The 17,123-nt window shown below is 37.0% G+C and overlaps 1 protein-coding gene across 16 annotated transcripts in view; it reads right to left on the minus strand.

The window, feature by feature from the left end:
• Positions 1 to 17,123, minus strand: part of pcm1 (pericentriolar material 1) — a 37,735-nt gene that overhangs the window by 19,137 nt on the left and 1,475 nt on the right. For 9 of the 16 annotated variants that reach the window (XM_089132408.1, XM_089132409.1, XM_039674994.2 and 6 more), the window contains exons 2-12: positions 15,837 to 15,954; positions 14,492 to 14,737; positions 13,965 to 14,264; positions 10,458 to 10,628; positions 6,298 to 6,420; positions 4,339 to 4,522; positions 4,130 to 4,239; positions 2,978 to 3,224; positions 2,634 to 2,787; positions 2,325 to 2,519; positions 523 to 686 (exon numbers count right to left, since the gene is read on the minus strand). In XM_089132408.1, coding sequence (XP_088988534.1) covers positions 523 to 686; positions 2,325 to 2,519; positions 2,634 to 2,787; positions 2,978 to 3,224; positions 4,130 to 4,239; positions 4,339 to 4,522; positions 6,298 to 6,420; positions 10,458 to 10,628; positions 13,965 to 14,264; positions 14,492 to 14,737; positions 15,837 to 15,938 — 1,996 coding nt within the window. In that variant the 5' untranslated portion in view covers positions 15,939 to 15,954. The remainder of the gene's footprint in view (positions 1 to 522; positions 687 to 2,324; positions 2,520 to 2,633; positions 2,788 to 2,977; positions 3,225 to 4,129; positions 4,240 to 4,338; positions 4,523 to 6,297; positions 6,421 to 10,457; positions 10,629 to 13,964; positions 14,265 to 14,491; positions 14,738 to 15,836; positions 15,955 to 17,123) is intronic. The other 7 variants (XM_089132413.1, XM_089132414.1, XM_039674999.2 and 4 more) reach the window with 2 other exon arrangements.

The following is a 17,123-nucleotide window of genomic DNA, read 5'->3' on the forward strand; positions in this document are numbered from 1 at the left end:
TATTTTTTAAGTCACTTGTCACCACCTAGTGGCGTAAAAATGTAATTGGCTATTTTTATTGAAGCGTCAAGTTACTTTCAAAAGGTGATTAAGTCTATTTTGATCGCTAGAGTAGAAAAAGTGTTTATATCCAAACGATAAACTTTTATCCCTGTACTTCTGTGATAATTTTAGTTATTATAATACAGAAATGATGATAATGTGTGGTTGAAAAGACTGTTTGTGAAGCAGTTTCATACCTGTTCATGACAACTGCCCTCTCTGGGTCAGTGGCAGCACCAACACAAATCTGAATGTACGCTGTGATCGTAGTTACTTGTCAAAAGTTTAATAGACAATAGCGGAAACACTGTCATTTATGAATAACATCGGGTGGCCGTTTTAATCGAGATCGTGTTCAAGTAATCGTGCAGCTTTAAGTTGATGTGTTCTTTGTTTTAGAACACCTTTGTTAGCACCGCATGCTTTTAATTCAGTTAACAAATCTTTACAAACGGTTGACAGAAATTGAAAGAGTCTGACCTATAATTGAAGGGACGTTGAGACTACGGAGGTTGGCTGCTGAGCGGTTATTGATTTCACATTCTGTGTTCAGACGGCCATCTCTATTATTGGAGGTGCTGTGAGCCTTTGTCAAACTGTTCATGTCCATCCAGTTACTTGGAGTCTGTGGTTGGGCTGGATTTCTACAAAAACAAAAATATATACATTTCTAATTTGCCCACAATTAACAACAAGAAGCAGAAACAATTCTCACAGAAGCAGAGCATGCTGCCTCTAAATCACAAAAATGGCCATTGTCATGATTGGTTTCAATTTAGATAAGATATCCTTGATCCATTATTGATTTATCCATATATAAATATATATATATAATTTTTCATGCAGGTAACCCTGTCAGCTGATACATTAGTAAAAGTTTAAAATTAACAGTCAAAACTATTAAATTCAATTGCAAAGCAATTCAAAGGCAAATTCCAAAGATTTAAATTGCACAATGCATTTTTTTAATGAGATTAATATTATTCCACTCAAATTTGTAGATTTTCAGACACTCAAAATCTAAACATGTCTGTCATAAAAAAAAATAAAAATAAAAAGTTTGAATGGCTGACTTAATGTACATTTGAATAAATAAGACATCACTAAATAAAACACAATGCTGATGTAATAAAGTGCATATATTTAGCCAAATGTTCCTCTCTAGAGTTATTTTTTTTTATCTAGCAAAGGAGTTATTTACATTGAATGGCTTTCCAGAGGTAAATGTAGAGTAACATGACACTAGTTTTAAGCTGATAAGCCTTTCCACGGTTGAGCGATAACATGAGACATGATGCATTTCAGTAAGATTTTCATTTATGTTTACTGAGAGTTATAACTAGTAGTACAGATAGAAAAAGTGATGCTTGGTTCATGTGCCCTTGATTCATGCTGGCACTTGAACTGATCGCATTAAAGCTGGGGACGCACCTAACGACTAGCTGAAACTCAACATGCCGTTTCCACCGATTGGAGCAGATTCTAATATTTGACAATAGAGCACAAACCTAACAACCTAACTAAATCAACTGTGTGTTCAAGATCTTGTTGAAACAAAAATGTACATGACAATGTTTACAAGCTGTTTTTTTTTTATGTCTTTCCACCGTTGAAAAACTGATTGAGCTGATACACGAGATATGATGCATAAAGTATTTTTCAACATACTTTCAGATGTTAATTCATGTAAATTCTATAACTGGTATTAAAGAGGAAGAAATTACCACATTCTCTTCTCTGTTATGCCACTGAAACCACGTGCATTTGGTGAAAAAATGGACAGAATTTTAAAGATTACACTATTTCTTATCGAAAGTAACCAAACGCGATGCTTATTGCGATTATTGGTGGTTAATGGTGGTAAGGCTACAACGCTGTATTCGTAGTGTACACATAAGACACGTGTACATTTATGGGAGGCATATGTCCTTACACCCTCAATAACCATTTAATCAAATGTCAAGGAAAAACAATTAGCATTGAGACATAAGGTAAAGTGAGGTCAACCTCAACAATGGGTCAGGGCTGGGCAGGGGCAGAAGGAGGCGGGGTGGTTTTGGTAAGCCACAAGAGTATCACGCTTCATATTTTATGAGTTTTGTGTATAATACTTTCACAACAGTGTGTATTTTAATGTTTATACTGTTGTTTTGTCCATTAAACTTTCATTCCTGCACACACAATTTTTGTTTTGAACCCTGAATATCAATTAAAAGAAGATTTGAGATTGACTACAGCACAAAAATAAACTACTTAAAGAATTAAATTACTATAATCAGTACCTGATATTGGTGACCGGTTCATGGTTCTCCTGTTCTGAATCAAACATGACCTCAAAAATTGAACCGTCCTCTGTTCCCTCATTGTCATCCTTTACATTCTCGTTTATCATGTCCACTGCCATATCTGATGTCTGTTCATAATATTGAACAAGCTCTCTTAGCTCATTCAAACGCTTGTGCACCTCCTTCAGTTTCCTGTATTGAGTGACAAACCAGGCATCAAATACACTGAACCACTAAAATAAAAAATAAATAACATCACTTTGGTACAATCATCGAAGTGAGATCAAATGAGATGAAAAGAGAGACCTGAGTTTGTCAGCAGGGTGGCTGTTATCAACTATCTCTGTGTAAGAGGAGGAGGGGTCCTGCCTCACTGGACGTGGGCCATTTCCCTCTCTACCCAATACTGAAGGACGCTCTGACATGCCCATGCGTGCAGCACGTTGACTGACACCCTGACCTGAAGAAACACAAACACCTTACTTAGCCATTAACAGTACATTTGAAAAACAAATGTATCAGAAGCATCTAATGCAACACAAACTATTTTGAAAAAATGCACAATTGAAATCATCTAAAGGGAAGGGACCTTTTAAAAATGGAAAGTGTCATAGTAACTGCATGTGCTGCTGTGTGAGGGGGAGGCTTACAGGAACTGTTGTTGAGGGTCTGGTCTCTAAGGGAGTGGAGTTCCTGGAGGATCTGGTCCATGGTCTGCTTTTTGTCCTGTAGCTCCTGCAGTTTGGTAAGTTTAGCACTTGTGGAGGTTGATGCAGTAGTTAGGGGGGCAGAGGAGGGCAACTGACCCCGTGAATTATGGGTAGTGCGAGACCGGCACACCTCTCTTGAAAGAGAGAGACATTCTGCCTGTCGTCGGTTGTCAGGGACCGACTGAGACTGAAAGAGTGAAATAAAAAAATTGTAGTTAGATTTTGCTTTATTGAGGAACAGACTACTTTTTCAAAAATGTCACGTACATTTCCAAATAATAAGCCATGCGATGCAGTTACAGGGTTCTACGCTAAGGTTTTTCCCAAGGAGGACATGTGCTCCTAAATGAAAAAATGTAGGCACACACAAAGAAATTTTGGACCGCAGTGAAAACTTTAAATTAAGAGTTTAACAAACTATTATATATATATATATATATACACACTACATGTGTGCTCTTTGTGTTCAACTATGATGTGAAACCGTCGATTTGATACAGAAGTATAAATCATACTTTACAATCACTCAGGAGGAGGCTAGGAGCACATTGGCACACCTGTGAACATCTGCATCTTTCCACGACATAAAACACAAGTTCTGACTGGATCGCTTCGCAAATCGTCAGTATCTAACATTTGTCTAGTTTTTTATTTGTTTATTTGTTGAAGTCAATAGATTTGTCATAGTTTTTGTCATTCAAAACTATTTTTTATTTAGTTATCATCTCGTTTTCGATTATGATAGGTTGTAGTTACTTGCACGTGCTCGTAAATCATTTTTCCCGTTCACACATATTGATTTTTAGGGGCATATGCGAGCAAAATGGTCACACTGTAGAGCCATCAGTTATATTATCTGGCTAACACAATAGAACTTTTGTCTGTAGAAAGGAACCAATTTACATGCAAATTATTCAACAATTGCTTTCACTTCTAGATATCAAAATGTAAAACTGCAACAAATAAGTGTATTCTGTATACTTTATATTATAATTTAATATAAATCTTAGTGTTTTGCCTGCTATATTCCAATGAACAAGGTATACATAAATGTATACATTTAAAGATGTAGCTGGTTAGGTGTGTGTGTACCTGAGAATCATGCAGTTGGTTATGGAATCGCTGGATAAGATCATTAAGTTCATCATTGAGCTCTGAGGTTATGCTCCTGCCAGACACACTTCCAGTAGTCTCTGTAACAACTGTAATACACACACACACACACATATATATATATATATACACACACAATAAAAATGGAAATAATTCTAACTTCCAGAAACACGAAGTAAACATAATACCTTCACCAGTGTCGTCCATCACTGCTATGGCTTGTTCAGCACTTTGCTGCATGGCCAGTAGTGCAGCCTGACGGCCTTGCAGTGCTCTGAGTTGCTCCTGCTGTTCTAGCATCTTTTTTAGTAGGTCATGCTGCTTCCGCATGTTCTCTAGCTCTTCTTTCTGCTCTACACACACCCCACGGCCCTGAGAAGGAACGACAAATATATCAATAGAACAAATGACAAGTATCAATCTGTGGAACTATGCAATAGCAACAACATGTTGATGTTACAGACTGTAGTACATAGAACACTTACAGTCAGCTAATGTCTGGGTTCAACAATAAGGATCACCACTGGCCAAGGGCCAAAGTGAAAGAGTTTCAGGTCAGCTGACACAACTGACACTTGCCCAATCAGGGCTCTAGACTAAGACTTGAGAGAAGAAGCACCATTTTAGAGAGAAGAGTGCCATTTTATACTGATTTGGTAGCGCTGGGGGAAAATGTATCAAGTGCATCAAATAATATGTATAATATGAAAATGTATCAAATAATATTACATGTTTGTTTACTGGAAATTTAACAGTAAAGCACCGAGCTTGAATTGATATGCTGTTAAAATCAACTTTTATTAACAGTAACGTGCAAAACCTAATTTTCATTTTAATTTCAATTTTAAGGAAAATTTAAATATTTTAATCTTTTTAAATGTACCATTGTTGTTCTATAGCATCATACTGAACTGACCAACAGCATCAGTGATTACAAATAAAACAAGTAAAGAACGCACCTTTTGTAAAGTTTTCACTCTCAAAATATTGTACGAACCCTCAGATAAATAATGTAAAAAAAAAAAAAAAGACTATTTCTGCCACAATACCATGGTTCCAGTTAGCGTTGCTGCATTAAATCCATGGTGAATGTTGGTGATTTGTGAATTAAAAAGCCTTCTATAACTTGTTTGTTTCTCCTGAATTCCACATCAGCGCTGTTTGAATTGATATTTGTGGTTAATAACTGAATTCTGTACCAAATTTGAATGCTTTCCCCCCATAATCTAATTTTGCGGCAAATTCAAAAACTTTCTCACTGGATCTCCCAGAGCTGTGTAGCAATGTCAGGGCTTAACAATAAACCTTGTCGTGCTTGTCCTTCGAATAAGAAAATCAGTCATTTACTAACTGCATCAAGCCGTGAAAAAGATACTGAATCCTATGCGCCTTTATGTGCACGCACGCCGAGATGGAATGAAACACGAACAACCAAATTATATTTTGGGCTTCAAGTTCACACCTAAACAGTCAAATACACACAGAAATATGCCAAAATGCTCTGCTTGGTGAGTTTTCACTTAAACACAGTTGGTTATGTCTCAAGTGAGCATAAACAGATGGGATATGTTTCAGTATACTGGATCTGTGATTTCAAAAAGTGACAGCGGCCTAATATTTCTGCTGCTGTCTGTGCCATTAATGTTAATCAAACAACAAACGACAAAGAGACAAGTAACCTGTTGAGGTGCATACGCTTCAAATTTCATTAAGCAGTTTCATGGAAATGAGTCAGCATCAATTGGCTTCCTGCAACTAGACCTCAACACATTTTAAAATGACACAGTCAAAGTATAAATCACTCATCTTGGTCATCTGTACGTACAACTCGTGCTGTCACATAAATGTTACAATTAGCCATTAATTCACACAACAAAAGAAATCCCAGCAAAAGTGGTTAATTCTACGATACGACAAGATACGACAACAACTTGCTTGCCATTCAATGACAAACAAGAAGAACAAGGTAAAAATAGCTAAATAAATAACAAACAAAGCCCCCATCTGTTCAGAGGAAGCAGCAATCCAAGTAGCCAACTATGCTTTCAAAGCTTGAGCTCTAAATTCCACCTTGCATGCCCGGTACATTCTAATCAATGTTCACTTCAGGCATCAAGAGGAGAGAAGGAGTCTTTGTGAGTACTCACAGTGGCACTGGAGGCTTCAGAACGCGGCTCCAAGTTCAGAGACGTGCTCTCGGCCACCGAGCCTGAACCTACGGCAGAGTCCACCGTGGCACCTTCATCATCATCATCCTCATTTTCCCTCGCCTGTAGAGCGTATGGAGGAGGGGCAGGGCTCAGAACAGACCCAATTTAGAAGTTGCAGACACTATACTGCTACATTTGAGTATTTATAAAGAGATGTAAACTGAATCGGACAGAGACAATTGCTCATTGCAAAGGATCTGGGAATAATGCTTTTTTTCATTGTGACATTGTTTTTCATTACGTCATATCTGTACACGTAAAAAAGGAGTCTCGGCTAGTAGGCTATATTGCATGAGGATGCTAGAGGTGGAGTTTTATAGCCTTTTCTCACAGCACACAACAGATTCACCTGCTGTAAAATGCGAAAGACTTTATTCGGACTTCAGAGTGGCTACAGGAAAAAAGACTGCAACCGGATCCATGAGAAAACAGGGATACATATCTGAAGGACATTACATAAAGTCATGCAATGCTTGCTTACGTTGTTAACATTAACAATTTGAGAACAAAGTATAATTTGCACGGTTTTGCGTGATATGATAACTTATAAGCGATTGTTAGATTTATTTCGTGAAGACACCAACAAACTAGACAGTTTTGATATGAAACAAATCATCAGCTCTCAGATTCTATTTTATTACAAAATTCAAACACTAGCATTTGGGTGCTTGTAAATGTGACGTGAAAGATCGTGGTCATGAACCGAACATCTCTTACTCGTTTACTAGTTTATAGTAAATAAATACGAATTAACAATAGGTGTGTTGAAAGATACAGTACAACTAACCGAAATGTATGTATGCCTCATAAACATAATATTGATCAATCAGTGTTTTTCAGCAGAACTGCAGAAAGGTCAATAAAACAGCTGGAGAACATCAGGCACAGTTACATTTACCTTAGGAAAGCCATCTGATAGCACGTTAGTTGGCTAGACAAATTATATATTTATATATAGAGTATTTTGCTGAAGATGTGCACTATATTAAATATTTATTATATTTTTACTTATCTCATTAAAATATTATAACGTTATTATAGTAAAAAAAAATTATATTTAATTTGCTCTATGTATAATTACAGCATTAGGTGATTTCTTTTTTCTTGAGAAAAGTTAACATGTATCTACTGTACCTAATATTTATCCAAATAAATCAATATTGAATCAAGAGCGGAATCAAATCACAAGAAGGCACCCTCCACTAGAAGGCAGACATGTCATAGTTCATCCCAGACTCAAAAAAAGTCATGCTTCTATACAAAATCTTCGAGTTAGAGCACATTGAATCGGTACAATCAAAAGCGGAGCTAGTGTGCGAGTGAGCTATTTTATGAGAGTCTCTCCACAATCGCGGCGAAAGTATTGTGGTGGAGACTTTGTCTAATGCCACTGGACATGTTATACGAGGTCAAAGTATTCATATGACTGCCTGTATTGTTTACTGTTAGTTGTAACAAGAGATGTGTAATTTGCTGTGTATGTTGATGTTAATGCAAGGGAGAGAGAGTTTATGGATATGGAGGTCTGCAGACTGACTTTTTTTTAGGAGCACTATAGACCCATATTGAAAATGTTTAGGAGCACATATACACCTTAAATCAACCTGCAACACAGTTATTCACATTTTCACTATTACGGACAAAGCTTTGGTAATAAATAGGCTTAACATTCAGAAATTACAATGAGCAGTCTTATTTTAAGTTCACAGTGCTCTAGACTAACATTTGAGGGCAGCAGCAACTCTTTAAATAAGTATGAAGGATGAACAGATAATGATTTGGTCATGACATTAAAAATAACATTGAAGATCATATTGGAGTTTTGAAGTACTGGAAAAAGATGTGTAGTAAGGATTTGACTATGTCTGCCACAATACCAGTTAGTGTTACTACATTAAATCCATGATGAATGTTGCTGATTTGTGGCCTTCTATAACTTGTTAATTCATGGCAAAATGTTGCTCCTGGTTTTCACATTAGCGCTGTTCAAACAGAATTCGGCGTCGATTCGAATCAGAATGCTTCTCACTAGGCCTAGTAGCGTTGTTATTAATTCGGTGGCTTAATACTGTGTCGCAAGCGTGCTGCGTGACAGAGATCGGACTGGGACGGGTTCCGCTACAATAGGCTAGTTACTAATAGTGGAAAAAGCAAGACGACAATACAAGTTATAACGATAATTAAACTAAACAATATCTGTTCTATTTCCAAGCGGCATATATTATCTGTCGTGAAGCATAAATGAGTGGTGTATTTTCGTTCCACTTTCATTTTGTTTGCATTTGCTACTCGGTAACGAGTCGATAGTTCGCTTATCGGTCAGACGCACATAGCAGGTTGTGCCATGCTTAACCATGCATTTAACGTGTGGCATTTTACTGGTCGCACATGCGACTGGATGTAAGATTCAGTCGCACACTCTCAAATTTATTTGGTAGCAGTCTGGAGCCCTGAAAGTGATTAATTTGTGGACTAGATGCTGCATTAGCAAAGAAAGAACAGAAGTATGTTTACCATTGATGCTATGAGGAGGACTCTAACATTAGTACCTCAAGCGGTTCAAAACAATGTGACAAAAACACACGCAAACCAGACCCAAATGTTCAATGTCGCAATTCTTACCATCTATTTGCATTAGTTTATCCGGCTGGTCCCTTTTATACATTTATTAGCCGGGGGAAGTTGCATATTTAAAGCTAGTGACGTGATTAATTTCTCAACATTGATATTCATGCAGCCGACAGAAACAAACAAATCAGAAACATACTGATCAGAAACATTCGATTCTATTTTTTTAATCACTGCAATACATATTGTTTTTTAGATTATTAGATAATCATCAAATGTTCTAATATAGAAGCAGATAAAGTAAGAATCTATATATGTAATATACATTTATGCAATTTTAATGCTCTGGCATTTGCAGATATTTAAAGATGGCCATCTTTAAGCATAGCAGACTCTTTGGATTTATATAAAATGGTAACACTTTACAATAAGATTACATTTTTAGCATTAACTAAGGTTAATACATGTAGTATTTAGAGCTGCCACTAACGACTAATTTTCTAAAGACTAATTTTTCGATTAGTCGACTAATCTAAATGACTAATATTTAAAAAAAAAAAAAAAACATTGTTTGTTGTTTCGTTGTGTGCATTTTATTTTGAACTCAACTGAAGGGCCAAAATATAAAATGTCACCTGTTAAAAACATTATGTATTAACAATCTAAGCATAAGTATCTGCATTTCAAATCATGTCCTAAACATTGATGTATTCATTACTTAAATTAGCTCTTTGTTATGCCTTAAATTAATACATTACACATTTAATACAGTACACATTTGTATATGTACATTTCTGAAATGCATAACTAATAACATCACTCTAAATTGTAAAGTGCATTTTCTAGCTGCTTTGAAACAATATGTATTGTGAAAAGCACTATACAAATAAATTGGAATTGAACTGAAAGAGTCTGGACTAGCCTAATATGCTTAGATCTGCCTTATAATGAATCGCGCTGAAGGTTCGCGTGAATGTGAAAGCATCACGGACTCGGGTGCACGTTATAGCTGATTATGATGTATTTAGTTAAATAAAACATGCAAGGGATGCGGTCATTTTTAAAACGTCACGTCAACTAAAAAAAATTGCCATCGACTAATAGCGGCAACAGTTAAAACTGTTAACAGTTTAACAGTTTTAAAACAGCAGATTTGTATTTGTCAAAATGATGGACATTTTAAATTTGTTGAGCTTCAGTGACAATTTTTAAGATAGCAAAATAGCAGACAGATGACAGATGACTAAATAGGGTTCAAAAGAAGATCCCACAAGCATTAACTTTGACGGCCTATTTTAGATATTCAAGCAGTGGACGCAAGTCCTTGAACAGCATTGAGGTTTAGCAGATCACTCACTTAATTCACAAATAAAGTTTGTATTTTAAAAAGTGGTTATACGTAAATTGTAATTGTCAACTAACATACTTAAATGGTCATGACAATGTTCTTAAATTTTAATTAGTTCTTATGTCATTAAAGTGCATAAAACAATTACAACTTCCTAAAAACTGGAGAGGGAAATACTGACCAGCATCTTCTGAAGAAAACGCAAGTAAGACTTCTCCTGTTCTTTCAAGTGAGTGATAAGGAGAGAAAGACGTTCCACATTTGCAGGCACATCGTTCTTTTCCACCAGGTCGTCTCTCATGGATGTGGCCTTCCCAATGTATTCACGAATTTGCACCAGTTTACTGACCACCTGAATGGAGAGACAAGCTCAGTGAGGAAAAATAGGTCCAAGCTGAAATGTTGATAAAATAAAATAAACAAATAAAAAATAGAATGAGAAATAGATAGAAAAGACAGAAGGAAGTGCACACAGAGACAGAGAGGAGCAGAGAAAGAGACCAAGGAAGAGCTCTCACATGGACAGAGGCATATTTTTAAACTGGCCTAAATTCTGAGCAGTCACTGGCACATCTGTGCTCCAGTTTTTGCTCAGCAACAACGGGGGGGAAAGAACACAGGGAAGTTGTGCCATCTACTTTTATTATTTTTTTAAAGAAAATAATTCCAAAACCTTTTAACAAACGGACTCCTGGCTATTCTTTTTAGGCAGTGTTATAATAGTTGTTATTAATGATGCTTGGTGCTAGACTAATGAGGGGGAAAAAAGACATGCAGAGATTCAATTTAAAAAGTACTCAAATCTAATCTAGAATGCTAATGGAGCATTGAAAGAGCAAAACTAAAATCATTCTCATTAGAAAGTAATTATGGAACCAACGTGCTATCTTCATGTGCAAGGTGTCATCTTTTTCAGAAAAAGACTAGCTTTCAACAAATTAAAGTTATTGACCATTATTGTGTGTGGTGAGTTTGTAAATAGAATTTAAATAGACAAAAAAAACAAAAAAACAAAAACAAATACATTTTCTGATTTTTATTTAACACAAACGAAAGAAACTAACACTTTAAAGGTTCCCTGACATGAAATTTTCTAAGTTTTTTTAACATTAATATGAGTTCCCCTAGACTGTATTTGGTCCCCTCGTGTCTAGAATTTTCAATCGGTGTAAACCGAGCTTTGGCTATTTTTCTCTTCTCTGCATCCGTCTGCATCTCAGACACGCTGATCTAGAATCTCCCACTATATAACGTCATTTAGGGGAAAAGTTACTCCCCTTTCTCTGCTTTGCCCGCCCAGAGACCGACCATGAGAAAACGAGCTAGGAACAGGAAGTACGAACATGCGCAGGCACGGTTTTATTTTTTCCTAGAGAAATACGAGATTTGAGTTTTTCCACGAGAAATATCATGGCTTGCAAACGAGCGAAGCATGGCAGTTTCTCAGTGTTCAGATGTACAAATGAACACAAAAGTATTTTTTAGTTCCTTCATCCGCGCCTCTGAAGAAACAATGGGTTAATTTTATTTTCTCTGGAAATGCGCCGACTCACCTCCCAAAGTTTTGTATGGTCCAACAGGCAGAAGACAGGTTAGTTAATCTTTCTCTCAAAATCGTTCGATACTGTTTATGCATCAGTAAGTCAAGCCAGACTATTATCAACTTCACATCATTTCTTTGAGTAGGATGAAAATAATCTTATTTAAAGAAAGTGTTTAGCAGGATAAGGATTGATATTCAGAACGGTAAGCACGAGCATGCTTTGTTTACGTTATGTGTATCTGCAACCGGCAGCGTCGGTTTTCCTTTTTGAATGACGAATATAGACTAATATATCTGCAGAAATAGACAGTTGGCTCATTAAATGCAGGCGCAGAACGCACATTAGGCTATAGCTGACAGTCGGCTGCTGTTCTCTCGGTGAGTTCAAGTGCAGCTTTTTACCTCGACGAGAGCGGACGAATTCTGGGCTTTAGAGAGAACAGAAACTGTGTTACACTGCACAACAAAGCTCTTACTGTATGTACAGCATCGTGTCTGCATTGGTGAAAGCAGAGAGTACAGAAACTGCGTTATACAATAGGATCTTCATTCTCGCGATCGACAGACTGTCATCTGCTTGCTCAATGCTCACCACAGCAACATTTTATGTGATGAGAATCTAAATACTTCAAAAACTTCACAATTCAGTAATCTCGATATCTGTAATAGTAAAAACGTATAATAGCTGTAGTAAAACGTATTCAATAGAGTTTCACATGTAATATGTAGCTATTTCATATGCAAGCATGTCAGCCAATCACAGCAGTGGGCGGTTAAATTGAATCCCACAGCAGACACGCCCCTTCAAACAGAGCGTTCTAAGCAGAGGCTAAAATCAGGCTAGGAAAAATGCCTTTTATTTCTAAATTATGACTATTTTTGATCTAAAAAACATACTAACATTATAAGGGCAACCCAAGAAACATTATAAAATAATACAAAAACTCATGTCAGGGGACCTTTAAAGTTGAAAAATGAAGTATCCAAGTCTTTGTGACATTGGGTTTCACAGTTTTCATTTAGGACAGTTTTTCAAACACGCACACATACAAATGAGTGTATGAAAAAATAATTCATAGGCACGCATGGTATGCACACATACACACACCAAATGCTAAGATATGTGAAAGAATAACGGCCATCTGCCTCCCAAGTTTCATTAAAGTCAGTAATTTGTCTGAGACACTATACATGTGTAGAAAGAATTCAGTAAGACGGGCAGTCATGACTGCAAATATTAGTATTTCAAAAGCAATAATTGTTTTTCTAAGTATAATAAAAGGAAATGTGCCTTCCAAAAAACATTCAATATCATATTAATATGTTGTATAAAGAAAATAAAAAGGACATGAGCAAATATAAGTATCACAAAGATGTTGTGTACAAGGAAAAGACAAAAAAAGTTTGTAAAATGAACTTCAATGGTTAGAAGGACTCATGAAGAACAAATCATTTACAGAAAGGAATGCTCAAATTCAGAGGAACAGTTCAGAACATTAATAATAAAGATTGGATCAGTTGTGCTCCCTTTTTGGAATAATTGAATACATTTTGTTTGTGGAACACTTGGCCCAGCCTGTTAAGTTGAGTTTGAGACCCCTGGGTTAAAGAGTGATACAAAAAAAAAAAAGTTTGACATCTGATTTGAGCAGTCCGAGTGTCCAGATTTACCCCTTTTCCACCAAAGCATTTTGAGAGCCGGTGCCTACTCTCGAACCAGTTCTTTGTTTCTCGCCAGCCAAAGAATCGGTTCTCGGAAAGGAAAGTTGGTTCCAAAGTGGCACCAACTCATTGCTGGTCTAGAACCGTTCTTTTACCACATCATGCTTACACTGGGGGCGGGATTGTTGTAATTGTTATGCTTGAAGTTGGCACAAGCGTTTTTGGGAAAGCTAAGATGTATGGCGACGTACACTGTGACAGAACATCATTCGCTGGGCTCTCTAGTCAGTGGAAAAATAAACAGGTTCTGAGAAGGTTCGCAAGTTGAACCAACTTTGAACCAGCACCAGTTCCGAACTTTTTTGCAGTTTTATACAACTGTATAAAATCTGGATATGCAAAACAAATAAAACATTTTGCTGGCAGTCTGAACATACCCCTAGTATAGAAACATTATAAAGACATCAAATGCATCCTAGTTACCTGACTGCGGTCAATGGAGAGCTCTGCTCTTTCATCCTCCAATTCAAACTGATGGGCACTGTCGAGACCAAAAGGCTCTTTAACCACAGCCGGAACTGCAGCAAAGAGCTCTTTCCCAGGACTCTGTTTCTTGGGTTCCTTTCCCCCAGGTGTGGAAGAGGTGGATCCACTGGGCTCTTTGCTTTTGTTAGTGTTGAGGTGAATTGACAGGAAGTTGAAAGGTTTCTTGGCCTCATTAGACAGCTGTCTTTGATTGTTGGCTGCAGTGACGCGGCCTTGAGAATCGCTGCCAATACTTCTCTGTTAGGATGAAAAGTGAAATTTTAGTTTACCAAAGGATGACATTAACATTTACTTTTAAAGATAGCCTGTAATTGATAGTGATCTATGCGTTTAAGGGCTTGTCTCTGAACTAGTTCAAATCCATGCACTCTTTGTCTTGAAACAGAAGCAAGCTTAGAACCTCAGCCAAATCGAGTCAGTGAAGTGTGTCATAAATCTGATCATGGTTATAAATCCCCACTCACCTCATCCAGATCTGTGAAGTTTATGGCCTGCCGGAGTCTATCGAGCTCAGCCTGGTCGGGCACAGACATCTGTGTGCTATACTTCACATGAGGGAAGGAATGGGGCGTACGTGCCCTCCTTCGCCCTGCTCCAGGAGTAGACTCTGGAGAAATGTCATTGGTTAGCCGGCTCGCTGACATAGCAGAGATCTTCTTCCTGTTCTTCTCAGTGGAGCGGTTGGCCTTATTCTGCTGAACTCCCCAATCCTGAGAGAATGGTAAATCGACATTTTTACAAACCACATAGAGAGCACATAGGCTGAAAATGCTTTAGAAATTAGTTATTTTGGTTAAATTCCTGAAATAAGGTCACACAATCTCAAGATATTTTCTACAACTTTTTTTCTACAACACAAAATAAATCATTAATACCCCATTCATAATTTAAGCTTGTAAACATGACAGAGGTATGGCTGGTACAAAGCGTCGACGTCTTCGATTACGTTGATGCAAAAAATACGTTGACGCAAAATATGCACGACGATTCGTCAGACCCAAAACAAAGATGGCGTCGCCGGATAGTAGTAGCAACACGAGTGGGTCCTCAGACTGTGTAAACAGCCCCAAACACACACACAAACCCAAAAAAAATGTGTGTCAGTATCGAGTTCTCTTTTGGGCTTGAACGAACCATAACACAAATTATGCCAAACTGTCCGTTTTGTTGAGTGTCCTCATTAAGCTTAATATTAAGCTTAATAATCATGAATGCACTATCGCTATCTTTTAACAAATCTCAGGCGAACGGCTTTTTCGCGCAAAAGGAAAAAAATGTCACGAAGCGCAGTGACCTATGTGGCGTTTCCTGATGGATCGAGGTTGTTCATTTTATATGTGCAATTCACACAAGCTCTAAGCGCGTGCAAGACTGCTGCAAGTATGCACTTATAGCTATTAATGTAATGGAAAATACATAGAGGACACTAACAACACGCTGACAGACAGGACCAAGACGGTAACATTTAATAAAGTCTCAACTTTCAAATTTGGTCAGTCAAAGAAAATTAAACCATACATAGGGCTACTATTTTGTGGTTATTTAATGTGTCATGACAGATTGCACTTTTTTTCAGTAAGCTAGGCGTGTTTTATTGAATGCTACCTCTGACTAAGAATGCATTACTTTGCACTCTTTTATTTAGGAATTTTAAGAGCTATAAACATATTGCAATGTTATATTATAATTCATGTTTTTTTTCCCATTCAGATATGTAAATCAACATGTATAAAACTAGTGATGTCCCGATACCACTTTCTCACTTCCAACACGCAGCTTTGGCTATCACTACGATTGATTCATAGATACCATATTGTTGAGTCTATCATCCAAGCTTCCATTGGAGATGGTCCAGTTGTGCAGCTCCTGCTCATCTGTGCCATCTTCAAATGGACTGCCACCCGTCGCCATTATAAACAATCAGAACCTGCAGAAAACAACCAATTAATGAACACATACATGGACTTAACCTAAAGAAATGCATAACCCTAATCCAGCTTTTTAGAAATCTCTTATTCACTGTGCAGCTAAACAGGTTCTTGATGTGGCAGTTTCATTTAAGGGGCTGAGGTTTGTTTGACTAGCTGCCAAGCAACATTCAACAACACACTGATCATAAGGATTGTGTAAACACACGTGGTGTGTTCAACAACAAACGTTGATGTGCCATTGTAGTAGTTTCGTGCGTGTGTGAACGTCATGGCAATGTACAACACAAAGTGCCTAACGGGGGAAACAATGCGTAAATGCATTAACTAAGTAACTAACGTAAATAAAGCGAGCTAGTAATCATAGCCCACGAAGTGTTGGCGAAATACACTTTCATCCAAACGGAGGGAATTTGGATTTTCCAGAAAACTTCATGCACAAACTAAATGCGATCACTTTCTGTATCTATGTATGTTTATTTTCCAAAACAAATATTATTATTTTTATTTTTTTTTCAGATTGACAAACTTTCAAGGATCACAAGGGCCCATGGGGGAACGCTGTAATAATATTCTGATTTATTGTCAATGTTGGAAACAGTTGTGCTACTTAAAGTCGGCGTGAAACGGAAGTTGAGATTTTTTTTTTTTTTTATTGTTGTGACTCGTGACGTATAGTGAAACGGCTTCTGAAATTGGAAAAAAAAAAAATTTAGGGCAGGGCTTGATTTCATCCTTCGGGAATTGATTGGATTGTTGGAGGTTGAGTGTTGCAAAAAATTTGAATGCGATTCTCTGAGAGGTGGTGCACCGATAGCCACACCCTCATTGGATCTGGCCACACCCTTTTGCCATTCCACGTGACCAAAAGAGAGAGAGGTTGTTTCGATGGGGGAGAGAAGGGTAATGTATTTGATTAAAGATTTCAATGCTACATGAATTTAAAAAAAAATAATCAAGTGCACCGATAAATCATTTATAATAAACACTACAGTATAAAAATAAGATTTGTCAAAATTGATTTCATACCGACTTTAACATTTTTACAACCTGTGATACCTTTTTTTACCGGATACTTTGATGGATAAAAAAAAAATGCAATAAAAAAAGTTTAAAAAGGTTTTCTACCATTAAAAAGTTTGGGAACAGTATTTTTTTCTTTCTTGTT

This window comes from Pimephales promelas, chromosome 6 (genome assembly GCF_988280905.1).
Source record: "Pimephales promelas chromosome 6, fPimPro1.hap1.1, whole genome shotgun sequence".
In the NCBI taxonomy this organism is placed as follows: domain Eukaryota; kingdom Metazoa; phylum Chordata; class Actinopteri; order Cypriniformes; family Leuciscidae; genus Pimephales; species Pimephales promelas.